Source organism: Ostrea edulis, chromosome 6 (genome assembly GCF_947568905.1).
Source record: "Ostrea edulis chromosome 6, xbOstEdul1.1, whole genome shotgun sequence".
Lineage (NCBI taxonomy): Eukaryota > Metazoa > Mollusca > Bivalvia > Ostreida > Ostreidae > Ostrea > Ostrea edulis.
The window spans coordinates 86,482,781-86,501,027 of NC_079169.1; the positions used below are offsets into that span (position 1 = coordinate 86,482,781).

Here is an 18,247-nt window from a genome sequence, read left to right on the forward strand (position 1 = left end):
TTTGATAATATATACCGGTACTCATACAATTTCTTTTCGAAAGTATTGATGGAAAACATTTGGAAAGTAACAACCGAACAATGAATAAAATTGTTTATTTGGTGCTTTAGGGCCTCATTTTTCCTTGGAAAGATGAAATGCTCTGAGTATAGAGTAGAGATCCCGGGGGTTGACAAATGGTTACTGTGTGTATTCGTGGTCATCCCAGTACACACATTGTATAGATGGTAGACCTTTATTTGGTTGTCGTCCCAGTACATATTGGTCGGAATGTCATTATTAGGCTTTAATTTCGGTACCAAGAGATCGATATGCCGTAATTTTGTCTTTTTTGCGGTACTTATATATACATAAATATATGAAGATTTCATCTCTCTCTCTCTGGTGTTCATTCCGGTATACTAGTACCTTTATTTGGCTTTCATTTCAGTATACCTTTATTTGGCTTTCATTTCAGTATACCTTTATTTGGCTTTCATTTCAGTATAACTTTATTTGGCTTTCATTTCAGTATACCTTTATTTGGCTTTCATTTCAGTATACCTTTATTTGGCTTTCATTTCAGTATCAGGGCCGTAACTGCCGATGAGGCAGACGAGGCAACTGCCTCGTCTGATTTTTTGGCAAAAAAGAAAATAAAATTATATAAATGTTATATTATAGGATATATGTTTAAAATGAAGACAAGCACCTTTGTCTTTGACACCATATTACGATTCTTTACATAGTACAAATGAAACACAAACATGATAAATTGGGATTTAAAAAGTGTCATTTTCAGTCGTAAAGTCAATCGGCGGCCCCCAATCCCCTGCCTCCCCTGATTTAGAACCCTACTTACGGCCCTGAGTATACCTTTATTTGGCTTTCGACTATTATTATAGCTGCTGCACGATACTCGAGTGATAGTTTTTAAAAAATGAAGAGAAAATTTTTTTTTCTTAATCTTACATGGTTCAGTACTGTAGTAAAACACGAGTGAAAGAAATGTACAAGTTTTAGCTACAGGTAACCGGTATATCATAGAATTTTCCCCTAGGAAGAATTAATCCGGAATTATCCCTTTAGGAAAAATCGCTCCAGTATAAAATTTTCCTCAGACGACAGCATATTTCTCCTTCTTCTATTTTTATCCATCTATCCGTTTCATGTTCTATATTACTAGAATTCGCGAAACAACTTCAACTCTTATATCAAATTCGTTTTATACAAGTATATCTTTGTAGACTTATTTAAACAATATATTAAGTTAGAAATAAGTATATATTTTTTATCCAATTGATCGATTTTCCAGACAAATATTAGAGCTTTTAGTGTATTTCTACATGTAGTTTAGTACATTTAAGATACATATAGGAATTTAGTTTTTGAAATTACATGTGGGTATGGATTTACTCCAGCATACGTCATAGGGCACAGTAGTTTCCCCCACGGAAATATTCTATACGAGGGATTTTTAACAATGCGCAGCTGTTGCATAGGGATGTGTCCATCATCAACACAAGGAATTCTTAAACAATCAATATACAACCTAGAAAACAGTTATAAAATGTTTGATAATTTCACAAACCGTATTGCAGTAATCAAACTATATACGTCGACTTCGTGACCTCACGATGAAAAATCTTTAACCTGGTCATCAATTCATGTTTTACATTGCAGCTAAATGTTTGGATCGTCTCCATTGGTTTTACACTTGGATTTGGAGCCCTGTTTTCCAAAACTTTCAGAGTGCACATTCTGTTTACTCAGGGTTCTGTGAAGAAGGTAAACTAACCTTGGTCGAGGGTGAGGACAAATTTTCAGAAACAGTATATGCATGTTTTACTTCCTATCCTAAACAAATAAAAAAGACAAACTTGTCTGAGTTATTTGGTTAGTCATTCTAAAATTGAACTTTATTCAGTTTGCAATACAAATTGCGAAAGAAAAGAGAATGGATTCGTGTAATAGCAAAACTCTATAAACTTCCCTTATCTAAAAAAAAAAAACCCAAAAAAAACCCAAAAAAAACAACAAAAAAAAACAAATTGAACATGCAAATGTCGACTATATCTTCTTTTATAATAGCACTCTTGTGAAGTTTTTGTGCTCTCTGGTTAAAATAACATAATAGTTTTTCCTGCACGTATAAGGAAAATACATGTACTTCGATCGATAATAATTTACTAAGAAAGATTTAAGCAGCAATAATTTCAAAATCAATTTGGAAAACTTCTCTAAGCACTCCTAAATGCAATCATTGACAGGAAATGATTTGTTAATTCAGTCCGTGTACTGAAGCTCAGATACACCATCAATCCTTGAATTGTTCATCATGTTTAGTCATTTCAATTTCTTGTTCGTAAATGTGTTATAATGCGTCAGTTTGTTTCACTGTTTTGTTTCATAGCAACTCCACCAAGAACGCATATCAAGCCATTCAATCGAGGACAAACAATACCTACATCTAGTTTAAAACCAAGGCACTAAATGCATCACTGGCTATTTTCTGACCCAAAATCTAAATTAAAATTATAATAGTGAGCTTCGTATTCTGAAACTGCAACAATTCTAACTCAAAACATCGGAGTTTTAATTGATTGTGTGTTGTATGTCTCTTCGAGAGTAAGGGTTCTTGGAAAATCCTGAATAATGTCAATTTGAATGTTCTTTCATGAACAAATTCATTGAATCTGAAATAAAACTCATTTTACAAAGAAGACCTGCTATCCTGCGTAGCGTTAACCAAAAGAGAATATTTTACATACTGCATGTTGTTTATTACGTCACATTCGAGATTTTGTTCGATCGTGTAAGGACGTCACCAGTTGTAGGTGAAGTGCTACAAACTCTGACCTATGCATGGCGTTTACGGCCGTAGAAGTGAGGGTTCTCTATCATGTCCACGCCTACCGTGACACGGCTCCTCATTGTTTAAGACACAACTTCCCTTCTGGTGTCGGAGCTTGGCTAAGGCTATGCCAAACGTCGAAGTTTTACGCGGTGCCGAGATGAGAATCGATTTCATGATCTCACAGTTATAACTCGCTCGCCCTAATAACTAGGCTGGCTGCGACCAGATCGACAGAAAACAGACAACAGAAAATTATAAACTAATAAATTATAATGCATAAAACATTGATAAATAGAATATTTCACGGTTCGTGGTTAAATACGATTGCTATTCTTAAAACCACAAATAACCCCCACCCCCGAAAGTGCCATACTGATGAAAACTTTACATAATTACATGGCTAATTTGGCTCCACCTTAGAATCAAATCCAAAATAATCCCATAACAATCAGGTTCTGCTGATCGTTGATCATTATGTGTTTGGATTTTTTATTTATAATGCACTGGGTCAGTGTAGAGAGCGTTAGCGTCATGATTGGAAGGTCGAGGGTTCAAGCTTCGCGTGTGCTTGGACATGTGAAATTTTAGACTTCACGTGCACTTCGACATGTTGAATGTAGACCGCGACTGCTCCTTGAGTAAAAGTCGCGGGTCTTTCGAATGGCGCCTTAAAGTCCAAGGTCACGTGTAGCGACAGGCGTCGACACGATAAAGCCAGTTCCTGTATCGTAGTTTCTACACAGAATCTTTACATACAAAATTTCATGAAGAACTTGGATTCGTGTAATTTTTTTTGTTTTTATTCTAGACTAATCAGTTATAAAACGCAACAAAGATGCGGCATGCTTTGATAGGTAAATATCACGCTCTGCATATTACACATGTAACAAGTCACCCGTTTCTTAAGCAGCAGACTATAAAAGACGCCCATCTGTTCGGTCTCCTTGGAGTCCTGGTGCTACTCGACATCATCTTTCTTACATTATGGACTATTTTTCATCCACTGCATCTACTAGAGAGAAGTGTGTCTGTCGAGGTATCCATTTTTCTTTGTCATTTTTATTATGTATCTTTTTATTACAAATGTATCAAAAGTATTAATTTCCATTCAGATTATATGTACCTAGTATATGAATAAAATCATCATTAATCTTAATAAAACTGAGATTTAGTGTACACACAGATTTTATATAGACAAAATATCTTTGCATGAGACGCGATGAAGTAATTAAAGTAAGCAGTCTGAAAATTACACGACACAAGTTTTCCCCGATAAAGTACATGAGAATTTTGCACAGGTCATGCCCAGTTCTTATGAGGCAATGTCTATGTATTTCAGCTTGAAGATTCGGACACAGTACTTATTGAAACTTACCATGTGTGTTATAATGAGTACCAGTCTTACTGGTTGTCCGCCCAGTACATCAGCAAAGGTGGTTTGCTGGCCCTGGGCACCTTCCTGGCCTGGGAAACCCGGCACATTAAAGTGCCCTCTCTAAATGATTCCAAATACATCGGCTTCTGCGTCTACAACATCATCATCGTGTGCGCCTTGTGTGTGCCTGTGACGTTTGTTTTACCCCCTGAAAAACCGACGACAAAATTCGTCTTCACGTCGGTTGTGTGTATTTTTACGACAACATTAGTGCTGTGCATCCTTTTCGTTCCAAAGGTAAATCTCCATCAAGGATTTAAAACATGTGAAAAATGATGTGGTAGATCTCTTGTAGTATGTAATCAAAAGTTCATAAGCATAACTCTGTTAAGAAAGGTTAGAAAATGAACTGCATATCTGTATTTTAAAATACGCAGTAGAGTGCTGATTCAATGACAATGTATATAAATCATGCCGACGATGTCAAATTAAATGTTCAAGTGAGAATGGGGCCCGTGGTAAATGCGTACATCGCTTCATGTAAACTATCCCAGAGTAGCCTCTAAACTTGTCATCAAAAATGGACAGGACAAAGAACACTTTAGAACATTTAATATATGGCTGGAATACAGATATACACGCAGATGCACACTCCATGCAAAATGAATGTAGAAGAGATAAAATAGATTTCTTGACATGTAGATTAAGAAATTTACGTCTGAAGGTATATTGCAGAATAATGACCGCGGCATTCCTTTGATCTTTGCAATTATTTATAAAAAATTGACAGATTTAGACTTCAAAATGATGGAGAACGCTTGCATTTATACAAGATTTATATTTACATTGTTTTCTCTGTGGTCATCCTTTGAAGCTCTAATGTCTTAGTTTCCCTGTATTCTACACGAAAATGTAAATTTCATGAGTTGCATGCATATCCTGTCGTCAGTGGGCGGATACTATGGAAATTAATATGGAATGGCATATGCATTTCAATTTCGGTTTGGCATTGTTTTCATATGAATATTTCATAATTTAAGGGAATAACTGTCTAGTTTGTTCATATGAAAGACGAAGATAACGAACAGTGATCAATCTCATAACTCCTATAAGCAATATAAAATAGAGAGCTGGGCAAATACGAACCCTTAGATATACCAGAGGTGGGATAATGTGCCTAGGAGGAGTAAGCATCCCCTGTCGACCGGTCATACCCGCCGTGAGCCCTATATCTTGATCAGGCAAACGGAGTTATCCGTAGTCAAAATCAGTGTGCCAAGAACGGCCTAACAATCGGTATGAAACACGTCAGACAATGGAAAACTATAATCACCACGTTATCTAGAGTTGATAATCATCTCACATATTGGACGAATTTAGCTCCAGTTTTTGGCACTCTAGTTTTCTTTTTAGCTCTTACAAGTTTATTTTTACTTCGAATTTCCAAACGTTCGGCTTGAGCATCACGGAAGAGACATTATTTGTCGAAATGCGCATCGGGTGCATCGAAATTGGTACCGTATAAGTTTTACATTACGACCACTGGGTCGAGGCCTTTGCTGGTGGTCTGTTAGTCCCCGAGGGTCTCTACAGCCCAGTAGCTAAGTACTTTGTTACTAGCTTAAAAATACGGATGTATATTTAATTGCTGGAATAGAATTTAGAAATTAAGGATTATCTCCCTCGTGCATAGCTCTATCCTTGGACGAATTTGGCTCCAGTTTTTGGCACTCTTCTTTTCCTTTTAGCTCTTACAAGTTTATTGTTATTTCGAATTTCTAAAATTTCGACTTGAACATCACTGAAGATACATTATTTGTCGAAATGTGCATCTGGTACATCAAAATTGGTACCGTATAAGTTTTACATACCCAACAAACTATGCAGTGCTCCTTATAGAATCACATACATGTATGTACACTTTGGAAATATTGAGCTAGATCTATATAATGATGAGAAAACCCTCAACATAACATAAGTAAAATACATTGATTTACTTTGAATATTGTTATCAGAAAAATATGTTATAAAGGTACGCTGAAAATTACTGTTTTAGGTAAAGCTGAGAAAGTCTACAGATCCGATCAGATTTAATACAAGCATGCCAAAGCCCAACAACCTGTATAAAAACTCCGAGTCAAAGATGGGGGATAAGGAAACCAAGACGACAAACATATCTGCCGTGGAAGACTTCAGATCCGGTAAAACAGCGAATCTGTATCCGGATTGTCTGTGTGTTGTACGCTTGTATTTAAATGCCTGAATGTTTATTGTATGTGTTTCAATATTGGTATGTCGACTGTATGTGTTTAAATATCTGTATGTCCACTGTCTGTGTTTAAATATCTGTATGTCGACGGTATGTGTTTAAATATCTGTATGTCCACTGTCTGTGTTTAAATATCTGTATGTCCACTGTCTGTGTTTAAATATATGTATGTCGACTGTATGTATTTAAATATCTGTATGTCCACTGTCTGTGTTTAAATATCTGTATGTTCATTGTCTGTGTTTAAATATCTGTATGTCGACTATGTGTTTAAATATCTGTATGTCCACTGTCTGTGTTTAAATATCTGTATGTCCATTGTCTGTGTTTAAATATCTGTATGTCGACTATGTGTTTAAATATCTGTATGTCGACTGTATGTGTTTAAATGTTTGAGTGTTTTCTGTTTTGTATTAAATATCTATGTGTTTACCGTATGTCTGTAAATGCATGTGTGTTTATCGTAAATGTTTAAATATCTGTGTGCTAACTGCATGCGTTTAAATGTCTCTGTGTTAACTGCATGTGCTTAAATGTCTAATATTATGTGTTTACCATATGTGTTTAGTGCTGGGGTTGATGGCCCATCCCAGTGACTTGTCAGATTTAAGACGTTTAGCATAAGAAGTGACCGTCGTACTTCTTCGTCATTCTGATAGTATCGTAAAACGGAGGTTCCATGTCGCGGTAGGCGTTGGTACGATAAAGAACTCTCACTGCTACATGTATGACCTTGTAAATTGTGTGTCTTGAAATTTGTGGCGTACATTTACAGCTGGTGATGTCTTTTATGAATGAAGAATTCCCGAATGGGGATAAAAAAGGTCCAGCAGTATGAGAAACTCTCCTATGAATATGTACGTGTAGAGAAAGCAGTTTAGGGTCTTCTCTGGTTCAGGAGGACGAATGAAAAAGGAAATCATTGTCATGTAGATTTAGGTTATCCAAATGGTCCCCGTGTGTTTACAATGGTGCATCGTATATATATATATATATATATATATATATATATATATATATATATATATATATATATATATACAGCAAGTTGAGCCATACATGGATTGTTTCTCTAAAACAGTGACACCTGACACCCCTGATAAGGATTAAAAGGGTATTTCTGCAAATACTGGCAATCTACTCTGACTGCCCTTTTGTGTATAAAAATGTAAAATGTAATTAATTCAAAAACATTTTTAGGTGTATTCAAATTGTCTTGATTGAACCACAATGGGGTATCGAATAAAAAACATAGCACACACGAACACATGCACTCTTTCAAATTAATATCAAGCATTTTCATGATATTGCTCGATGATAAAACTTCATACAGGTATGTGTTTATACTGATCTGATAATTCTGTCATGTGCTACTGTTTGGCATTTTAAAGTTTATAATTCCGCAATGGGCCTGTTACTCAGAAAAACTAAGGAGCTTAAGCAATATTCTTAGAATTCTTGTTACATGCATACTGTTTTATTTTGAAATAGATTTCAAAGAGAAGAATTTTGAGAAAAACGTTTTCAATGTGCAGAACAATCCTGACCTTAAGGTATTCTAATTTCAAAATGCATCGATCATTTGTTAGTTTATCGTCAAATACAAACACTTCTTTCTTTCAATAACCAATATTTTCAAATATGCAACTACATATTATGATGGGTTTTCTAATTATAGATTATTGCTGTGGAGTCGGAGAAATTTACAACCTCTTCAGTTTCCGAAATAGCGGAACTCAAAATGGACACGACTGATAATAGTGACCTTAACTGCACATCTGTGTGATCGATATGTTTACATTATTTTAAACACAAAATACTTTATACATTTCCCAGTCTGAAAATCTCCTCAAGGATCTCACAGGTTGAAAACATTTCTTGACCTTTTTCTTCTGAATATTGCGTTTGCTGTTCATGCTGCAGGTACATTGACTTCCTTGATAACCCTCACCAAAGAATTTGTCGATAAATATATAGCATTTAAATACATGTTTGTAAATGTTAAAGAACTTCCGGTTAGAATGGCGGGAAACTGGTGTCAGGCTTAGGGACAGAATATTCTTTGTTACCTATCATTCAGTCCTTAACACAAAAATATCTGAGAGAAAAAGCATACGAGATGTCGAAGAACAAAGGGACAATGGATAAATTTTTGGCATCAACAGCGAAAATCTGGGCCGAGGATATTCGTCAGGATCTCCCAACGCCCTTGAAGAATAACATGCCCAACTGACTAGAAAAGTGTATCAGCTGAGTAGAAAAGTGTATCAGCTGAGTAGGAAAGTGTACCAGCTGAGTAGGAAAGTGTATCAGCTGAGTAGAAAAGTGTATCAGCTGAGTAGGAAAGTGTATCAGCTGACTAGAAAAGTGTATCAGCTGAGTAAGAAAAACCCGTGAAGGTCAGGATTATTGAAGGTTGGCCTGGCGTATATTTATATCAGCTGAGTAGGAAAAACCCGTGAAGATCAGGATTATTGAAGGTTGGCCTGGCGTATATTTATATCAGCTGAGTAGGAAAAACCCGTGAAGATCAGGATTATTGAAGGTTGGCCTGGCGTATATTTATATCAGCTGAGTAGGAAAAACCCGTGAAGATCAGGATTATTGAAGGTTGGCCTGGCGTATATTTATATCAGCTGAGTAGGAAAAACCCGTGAAGATCAGGATTATTGAAGGTTGGCCTGGCGTATATTTATATCAGCTGAGTAGGAAAAACCCGTGAAGATCAGGATTATTGAAGGTTGGCCTGGCGTATATTTAGAAGTACACGGCTGGTGGAAATACTGTTCATGAGGAGTAAGGGATATCGTACCGATCGTTTCCGTGTAGGACATGTAACGGACATTTGTATTATTCCTAAAGAAGCAGAATTGTAATAATAACCTTAGAAATAGTTTATGATACATGTAACGTGCAATGTTCGCACATATACGTACACACCCACCCACACCCACCCACACAGAAGAGTATGAGAACAGTTGAGATTTTCTTGTCGAAATTGTCCGCTGTCAGTCATCATTGTCATCAGCGCAAACTTTTGATAATTTCATCTTCTTCTCCAGAACCACTGAACTAATATAACTGTACATGTCCAACATCTTGGAAGATGTAACTAATCTGTATATTTATATGCTGAAAACTTGGTTGTACTGGGTAAGATTATTTTTTTAATGTTATGCACAAATCCGTTTTGGAAAGGTGTACTAAGTTCATGGTTTGAATTTATAAAATGCATCAATTTCGCTCACCATTCACCAGGGAATGGACAGTGGGTCGCACTCTGAGACAGATGTAGCTATATCTATTGGGGACCCAGTGCAGTGCATTAACTCGTGTATATTATAAAAGGTGGCTTTATCAGGTTGTATGGTATCGTAGTAACAATGATTTCTGTTGTTGTTTTTTTTAAAAATCAAATAAGCAAATGTTAGAGTTTAGAGATTCTCTGCCCAATTTGATATTGTGATACCTTGAAGCTTTTCTTTGGTAATACAAACAGTATCAGGAAACTAAACTTCCAATATGACTTTGTAGAAATAATATTTGAGGTTCGAACTTGATTAAAAAGGTTACTCAAGTCCATGGCTGTTTCAGACCATGAGGAGGATGGTTGTTGGATCTTACGTAATGATTGCGTCATGCATTTCTCGAGTTAACTAGTAAATCATATTCATTTGTGGTCATGTTTTATTATCTAAATTCGGTATGAAATCATATCAAAATTATTTTGATCTACATATATATCATTGCCAACCATTATTATTATTACGTAATCATTTATAATTACACATATTACGTTGAAAATTAAAAACCTTTCCGTTCGTTCATAATTAAAGTCGCGCTGGTGGCGAAAAACCAGCATATATTACATGTACAACTTGTCATTTATATTGCGTATGTAGATATATAAATGGAGGGTAAAGGGGGTATACATTACAACGAATCGAGGTCATACTTGGTCGGACAGAATCAATTATGAATAAATAATCTATATCACTCCCATTTATCCAAAGTATCAGAGATAAGTACAGCACCCAACATGCGGTGTTCCTTTACAAATATAAAAAGAAAAGTTTATGTGAATATATATTTTCCTATCATTTTGTAAAAACGAACATATCTGTTTATTTAGTGCTCATAATTTGAAATCAGCTCTCATTGTTTCAAGGTCTAACTTTTGAATATAGGATTGTATTGTTTGGGGAACGTTTTCTGGGACATGAAAGGTGAAGATAACGAACAGTGATCAATCTCATAACTCCTATAAGCAATACAAATAGAGAGTGGGGAAAACACGGAACCCTGGACACACCAGAGGTGGGATCAGGTGCCTAGGAGGAGTAAGCATCCCCTGTCGACCGGTCACACCTGCCGTGAGCCCTATATCCTGATCAGGTAAACGGCGTTATCCGTAGTCAAAATCAGTGTTATTTCAAATAAAACGAGGATGTGTGTGAAGGGGAAGACAACACCAAAGTCATTTGCATGCAAATATATATATGATTTTACGCGCAGTTCATGATGGAATAGAGAAGTTCTCTTGGATTGATTCAATGATTTTATATTGTTTAACGTCCCACTCGAGAATGTTTCACTCATATGGAGACGTCACCACTGCCGGCGAAGGGCTGCAAAATATAGGCCTATACTTGACGCTTACGGTCATTGAGCAGGGAGGGATCTTTATCGTTCCACACCTGCTGTGACATGGGACCTCGGTTTTTGCGGTCCCATCCGAAGGACCGCCCCATTTAGTCGCCTCTTAAGACAAGCAATACAATTGTAAGTACTGCGGACCTATTTTAACCCGGATCCCTACGGGATAGTTCCCTTGGAATGTATAGCACAAGAGTAACATAAACGGTACATAATACGCCCATGAGAATGTTATATCTCAACTAATTCGATATGCAAGAGCTTGTTCTGGGTATAGTCAGTTTTTAAATCGAGGTAAGCTACTAACAAACAAGTTGATGGTACAGGGATTTCAACAGTCTCGATTGAAGTCAGCATTTCGCAAATTCTATGGTCGTTATTACGATCTAGTTCGTCAATACGACCTCGCATTGGGTCAAATGCTGTCTGACGTGTTTCATACCGAATGTTAAGCCGTTCTTGGCACACTGATTTTGACTGCGGATAACTCCGTTTACCTGATCAGGATATGGGGCTCACGGCGGATGTGACCGGTCAACAGGGGATGCTTACTCCTCCTAGGCACCTGATCCCACCTCTGGTGTGTCCAGGGGTCCATGTTTGCCCAACTATCTATTTTGGTTGTAGGAGTTATGAGATTGATCACTGTTCGTTATCTTCACCTTGCATTAGGGTGTTTTTGTTAGATTGGAGAGATGGACTCTGACGCAAACCTCTGAAAAGTGTAATAAATGGTAAATGCTTCTCACATATACAAATTATGCACAAAGGTACAAAATCAAAGATTTGTGCTATCATCCAAATATTTTAGCTGCAATGGTGGTGTTCGCCAAGGAGGTAATGTATCCCTATTTTTGTTCTCATTATCCATAACCGATTTAGAAGATTATGAAAGGCAGAATCGTTATTGGTCTTACTACATTTACTATAGAGAATTGGAAAAAAAAAAGGAAGAATTATTTTTGTATTCAAAGATGTTTATCTTGTTTTATGTAGATGACACTGTTATTCTAAAATAGTCTACAGTTAGCGTTGAACAAATTTGATAGCTATTGTGAACTATGATGGAAACTTTCTGTGAATATTGATTGATCGATTGAATATTGTTTTCGAGGATATTTCACTCATATGGCGCTTATGGCCTTTGAGCAGGGGGGGGGGGGATCTTTATCGTGCCACACCTGCTGTGACACGGGAACTCTGTTTTTGCGGTCTCATCCGAAGACCGCTCCATTTAGTCGCCTCTTACGACAAGCAAGGGGTACTGAGGACCTATTCTAACCTGGATCCCCACGGGATTATATTTAGTAAAACAAAAATTGTAGTATTTTCAAAACGCCGATAACCAAAATGTGTCTTCACTTACAATGTTTTATATGTTGAAACAAACAATTAGTTGAAATTTACCTGATCAGGATATGGGGCTCACGGCGGGTGTGACCGGTCAACAGGGGATGCTTACTCCTCCTAGGCACCTGATCCCGCCTCTGGTGTGTCCAGGGGTCCGTGTTTGCCCAACTATCTATTTTGTATTGCTTGTAGGAGTTATGAGATTGATCACTGTTCGTTATCTTCACCTTGCATATAGGACTTTTTTCACGATCTGATTCATTTTGTAAAAAAAAATAAAATAAAATAAAACCAAACGTGCGAACAAGCACATAAAGCTATGTTTAGAGTAATAAGGAAAGAAAAGATGATCTGATTTACCATTTGATTGTCAGTTAGCTCTGTTTGATAAAGTTGTGGTGCCTGTTGTAAAATTTGGGGTTATGATAATAATGCTATTGTTGAACGTGTTCATTTACAATTATTAAAGTAGAACGCCATATTGTATGGTTATATAGACGATATCCTCTGTATACAATCCATGTATAACAATTTTTACTATAATGATCTCTTATTACAAAACTTTTCAACAGAACTGATACACTTTAGCAAACTGAGCAAGATTATTTATTTGTATGCGCGTAACATATCTGACAAAGGACAAGTAAAAAAATTTTTAAAAGTGTTTTAGAAAATATGACCTCTCAAGCATTTGGTATGAGCATAGAACACGCAATCATAACACCGGTGGATTAACTCAATTGTTAAGCAGCGGTGGATTAACTCAATTGTTAAGCAGCGGTGGATTAACTCAATTGTTAAGCAAAGGCTACGAAATCAATTTTTACAAAAATTGCAGGAGGATATATGAAGGACTTCAAAGAGAGAGATTTACAGAATTTTTAAAAGAAACTTTGAATGTTAGGAATATTTTACATTGTTTATGTTACTAAGGAAGTTACGAAAACTCTTTGTTAACCATCACCTTCCTGTCAAAGTAGGCAGATGGAATAATATCGAACGTTTTTGTATATTATGCATAAAATAAATGTTTATTCGGTATAAGCATACATACAAATAGACATAGATAAATACCAAGGAGAACCCATGAATGCTCGAAAGATTATTTCCAATAGGATCATTTGATGCTCGGATGTTTGCGCTAGGGGGTCTTTATGTGGGAGGAAACCGGACTACCCAGAGGAAACCCGCGTGTTCGAGCGGGCGACCGCCATTCCCTCTCACATACATGTACAACCACTGCCGATCACAGGGATCGAACTCGGGTCGCATTGAAGATGAATTTCTCCCTATTCTGGAATATAAAACAAATTACCTAGAGATTTATTCAATCTAATTAAAATCAGATCCTAGAATACGCTCACAATCGGTACAATACGGCGCGGATCTAAGAAGTCCGATTTTAATTAGATTGAGATTTATTGAACATATTGTTCTGCCCCAAATGCTAAAACATTTTGTGAACTCATGTCTACTAAAGATTCAAAGTTGTGTATGTTTGTTTTGGAAATCAATAATATTGTCTGATCTCCTGTGGCCATTTTCACAAAAAATCGTACTACTATGATCAAAATCTTGCTTCTGCCTCACACTCAACTGAGTGCAGCTATGACCTGAGTAAGAATGTCAGTGTTTTCACCCATGTATATTTTACTCATTCAGAAATATATAAGTAAAGAGTTGTAAAAGAAGTACAGTTTTAAAATGTTTATCTTAATGTGATTTTTTTTTGTCTGTTTGACCCATGTTACTGTATATAAGTATATACGTTTCATGTACCTCATGTACTATTCCATGTTTTGAGTGAAATAAATTGAAAGATGTTTGTTTTGTGACATTGAGAAGGAAACATGGCAAATTGCCAGGAGTTGTACATGTAGCACTTTACTTTAAAAGGTAGCCTCAGTCATCATCAAGCTGTAACATATGAAGCCCGGTCTTTTAGATTTTCATATCTATTCAGGATAGCTTATTTGATATGTGGGTTTAGTATTTGATTTGATTTTTTATGTAACAAAATGTACTTTTGCAACAGTTTATCCAAAATCTATTACATCAGCTCATATTTTATTAATGTAATATTTTCCTTTTATTATGAATTTCTTGGGTTTCTATATATACTTAAACCTCCCTCAACAAGACATCCATATGTTGAGAATCACAATCCTCCTGTTCAATTGTTTACATGCAAGGTCCTAGCTTCAAAACAAAGGCGGGGGCCTCCGTGGCCGAGTGGTTAGAGCATCGCGCTCAAAATCACATGGCCTCTCACCTTTGTCGGCGCGGGTTTGAATCCCACTCGCGCCGGTGAGAAAGTTTCCCAGTTTACTTTCGGAAGGTCGGTGGTCTCTTCCCAGGTACATTGTATCTGGGTTCTCTCTTCCACCAATAAAAACTGGGCGCCACTGAAAAATTGTTGAGTGTGGCGGAAAACATCAATCAATCAATCAAAACAAAGACGGTCTCTTAGTTGAAAACTGGAAGGGGATGAACAGAAAAATAACGTACTCTCTATGTAATATTTTCTCAAAACTGACTAAGTTCAACAACTTGTATTTTTTTTTTTTTTAGAAAATTGGAGGAAATCAAAATTTCGGTAATACTTTGGTCAGTGGTGGTATCCCTCGTTAGATTTTAGTATGGTGCATATGTAATTTGATGAATCGAAGCCTTTTAATCGCCATCAGATTGGTGATTACTTTTAAGGATGAATATGATTTACACAACATCGGAGTAGATGAGTTAGGTTTGGATGACTGGTCTCTTCTCATGAGACTAAGTCTGGCTCTATAACACCTGCAGTATTAAAACCCAGTGCAATAACATATTTGCTATGCTACGTCACGTATACGAATGATCGTGAATATTCAAATGGTACCAAAACACACAGCATTGTCAAAAATCAAATACAAATTCCGCGCATTGTCAGGGCCGTAAATTAACCTTCAATTTGGAGGAGGCAGGAAATTAGGCGGGGGTCTGGGGGCCGCCCAGGCCCCCAGACGCTGAGCACATTTTGTGCAAACTGAACACGTTTCGTGCAAAATCCTTGATTCTAGGGCCTTCTAAGATGTTACTTGACTAACTCATTCTAAAAGAAAGATTTGGAATGCTTTTTAAGGGAGGTATCATGTTCTTAGTTATTGGAAACAACAAAAATTCTAATGAACTTTAAATTTTATTTTTTTTTTGGCTCAAAAGTTGGAGGAGGCAGCTGCCTCCTCCGCCTCCATGTAATTTACGGCCCTGATTGTAGATCAGTATATTTGACGAATACGACGTGTCCCAATTCACTGAATAACAAATCGTTTCAAGTCTGTGATTCCCCCCCCCCCCCCCCCCCCCCCCCCCCCCAGTTCTCGTGATATAGTGCACACATGTAAAACTCATTTCATAAATCATGATGATGGTATATAATATGCAAATCCCTAGGGGAGGGGGTCTGGACCCTTCTTATAGTCCTATATATTGGGGTATAAGTATACAGTACTCTATTTGATCGGGTTCGGACTTCTTGATATACAGAGAACTTACTCGCGAACTGAACTTGTAGTTGGACAATATCTAGTACTGTGTAGACCTAAATTTCACTTTCTCAGTAAGTATAGTCACAGTTTAATGAAGTAAGGCATTTCCATTTATACTATGTATTTGCACTATATTATCCCAGATACAAGACAACCAATTATTATTTTCATTACTGGATTAGCCCAATGACTTTCTTGTTTGTTTACATTTTGAATTTCCTCTGACACTTAGTTCAGTCAGCCTGGGATATTCAAAACTCGGCTTTACAAGAAAAATGAAAATATGAATTTAATTATTGGACATGTTCTATGTACCAATTCTATATATAAGTGCGCATGAATTGTTTACAGTTTTTAAATTGAAAACGGAATCATTACAGTTTACATGACATGTGATTAAAAACGAAATCATTGCATAACACTTTTTGTAAACATTGTTGAACGGACAGCAGTAGAGATATAATATAAACATATAATGAGTAATGACAGTTAGATTTCAAAGATAAATCTCTCTCTCTCTCTCTCTCTCTCTCTCTCTCTGCTCTCACTCTCTCTAAGAAATATTTTCAGTGACGACTGTATATTGCATTAACACATTAAACAGACTTTGTGGGGGGGGGGGGGGGGGGGATCTGCTGTATTAGACTGATTTATTCTACATGCCATCCTACTTCACTCCTCTCTACTGAATCCCAGGGTCCCAACTTCGACTGAATACCTTAGGGGCCAAGTGGGCCCCTGAATAAGAAATACTGTTAGCCCACATGAAATTTCAGTAGCCCACACATATCATGAAATTGAATACCATGGTTTCTTTACAAGAAAAAAGAAATATCAGGTCACGTTGCAATTTATTTAAAAAATAAAATATCAATATTTAAATTCTGTTTCCTTCTCCGTAATTCTTTCAAATACCTCTCTCTCATTTCCGCTCTCAATCCATCAACATAGCAAAAATATCAGAGTTCATGGACTTTATTATCTTCACGTTTGACTTTAACACACGTTTCTTCCGACTTTTTATGTGATTTCAAAATTTCTCAGCTTATAACTTCTCAGTTTATAACTTGGGAAAGCTGTCACAACGATTGGACCTTTTGTGTCATGTTTTGTACACATATCACGTCATCCCCTTTTCGCCGTCATCGTACCATATTCTCCCCTTCTTTCCACTTTGGTAAAAGCAGACGTTTTCTTTTCGTTTGAAGTAACCCTAGCGTTGTTCAACTTCTGGTTTAAGTACATTTTGGAAGATTTGATACAACAGGAATGTCTCGCCAAGTGGCAAAACCTCAACCGGAAATTGAACTTCAATTATAATAGGACTCGGATTGGTTGGAAAGAAAAATGTTGATCGGACAATTACGGTCGCCAAGTGGGTGATGAGAACGGAAATTTTGGGTGCCCACAAGCAAAGTTTAGTCGCCAATGCGAGTGGGCGAGCGGTAATTTGAAACCCTGAATCCTGTGAAGAAGTACAGTCATAACTGAGTATTGGAACTTAAGCATCCGTGAAGAACAGCCTAAAATCTGTATGAACATTTAATATTAGTGAAAAGATTAAAAGCGGATGGTTTCAGTGGTGTAAGATCTTTGACACGCTGATGGACGGTGTGTCTGAAGATGTCCACTGACTGCAAGTGTCTGACTGACTTGGATGTTGTTCCATGTCACTATGGTTACTGAGATGAATGAATAATTTTACACCTGATTAACTTATAAAGGAGAAGAGTCATAGGGTAACATTTGTATTTGTAAAACGTTTTCAAAGCAACATATGGACCAATAATCAAATTGAAATATTCCTTTCTTGATGTCCAGTTGTGGCAGTCAGTTGGTGTCAATCACTGGTGTCAGATAGCTTAGTTGGTAGAGCATCAGGGGACACATATTCAGATCCTGTTCTGGTCCATTGCATTTTCACCTTTCCTGTTACATTTGGTGCCAATAGACCAACCCCTGAAAGTCATAGGTGAAAATGTCTTCCAGGGGATAAAGATAAGGATTGAAGTCTTGTGTAAGTGGGAAGTCATATGTGATGGTCTGACACATTCAATCTGATGCACTTAATTATTGGTGCCAGGTCAGGTAGTAGAGCACTTGTTTGCGAGATTGCATTTTCTCCTTTCCTAGAGAAATTGATAATGATTACATACAGTCCACTCCACTTAAATTGAAGTCACTTAGAACTATCTGTTATATTGAAGTAAAACAAAGAAATCCCGAGTAACATT

The 18,247-nt window shown here is 36.8% G+C and overlaps 1 protein-coding gene across 1 annotated transcript in view; it reads left to right on the forward strand.

Moving 5' to 3' along the window:
* LOC125646667 (gamma-aminobutyric acid type B receptor subunit 2-like) overlaps positions 1-11,577 on the forward strand; it is an 89,697-nt gene extending 78,120 nt beyond the window's left edge. The window contains exons 12-17 of the mRNA XM_048873155.2: positions 1,663-1,767; positions 3,747-3,872; positions 4,176-4,508; positions 6,268-6,412; positions 7,972-8,033; positions 8,159-11,577. Coding sequence (XP_048729112.2) covers positions 1,663-1,767; positions 3,747-3,872; positions 4,176-4,508; positions 6,268-6,412; positions 7,972-8,033; positions 8,159-8,266 — 879 coding nt within the window. The 3' untranslated portion in view covers positions 8,267-11,577. The remainder of the gene's footprint in view (positions 1-1,662; positions 1,768-3,746; positions 3,873-4,175; positions 4,509-6,267; positions 6,413-7,971; positions 8,034-8,158) is intronic.
* The last annotated feature ends 6,670 nt before the right edge of the window (positions 11,578-18,247 follow it).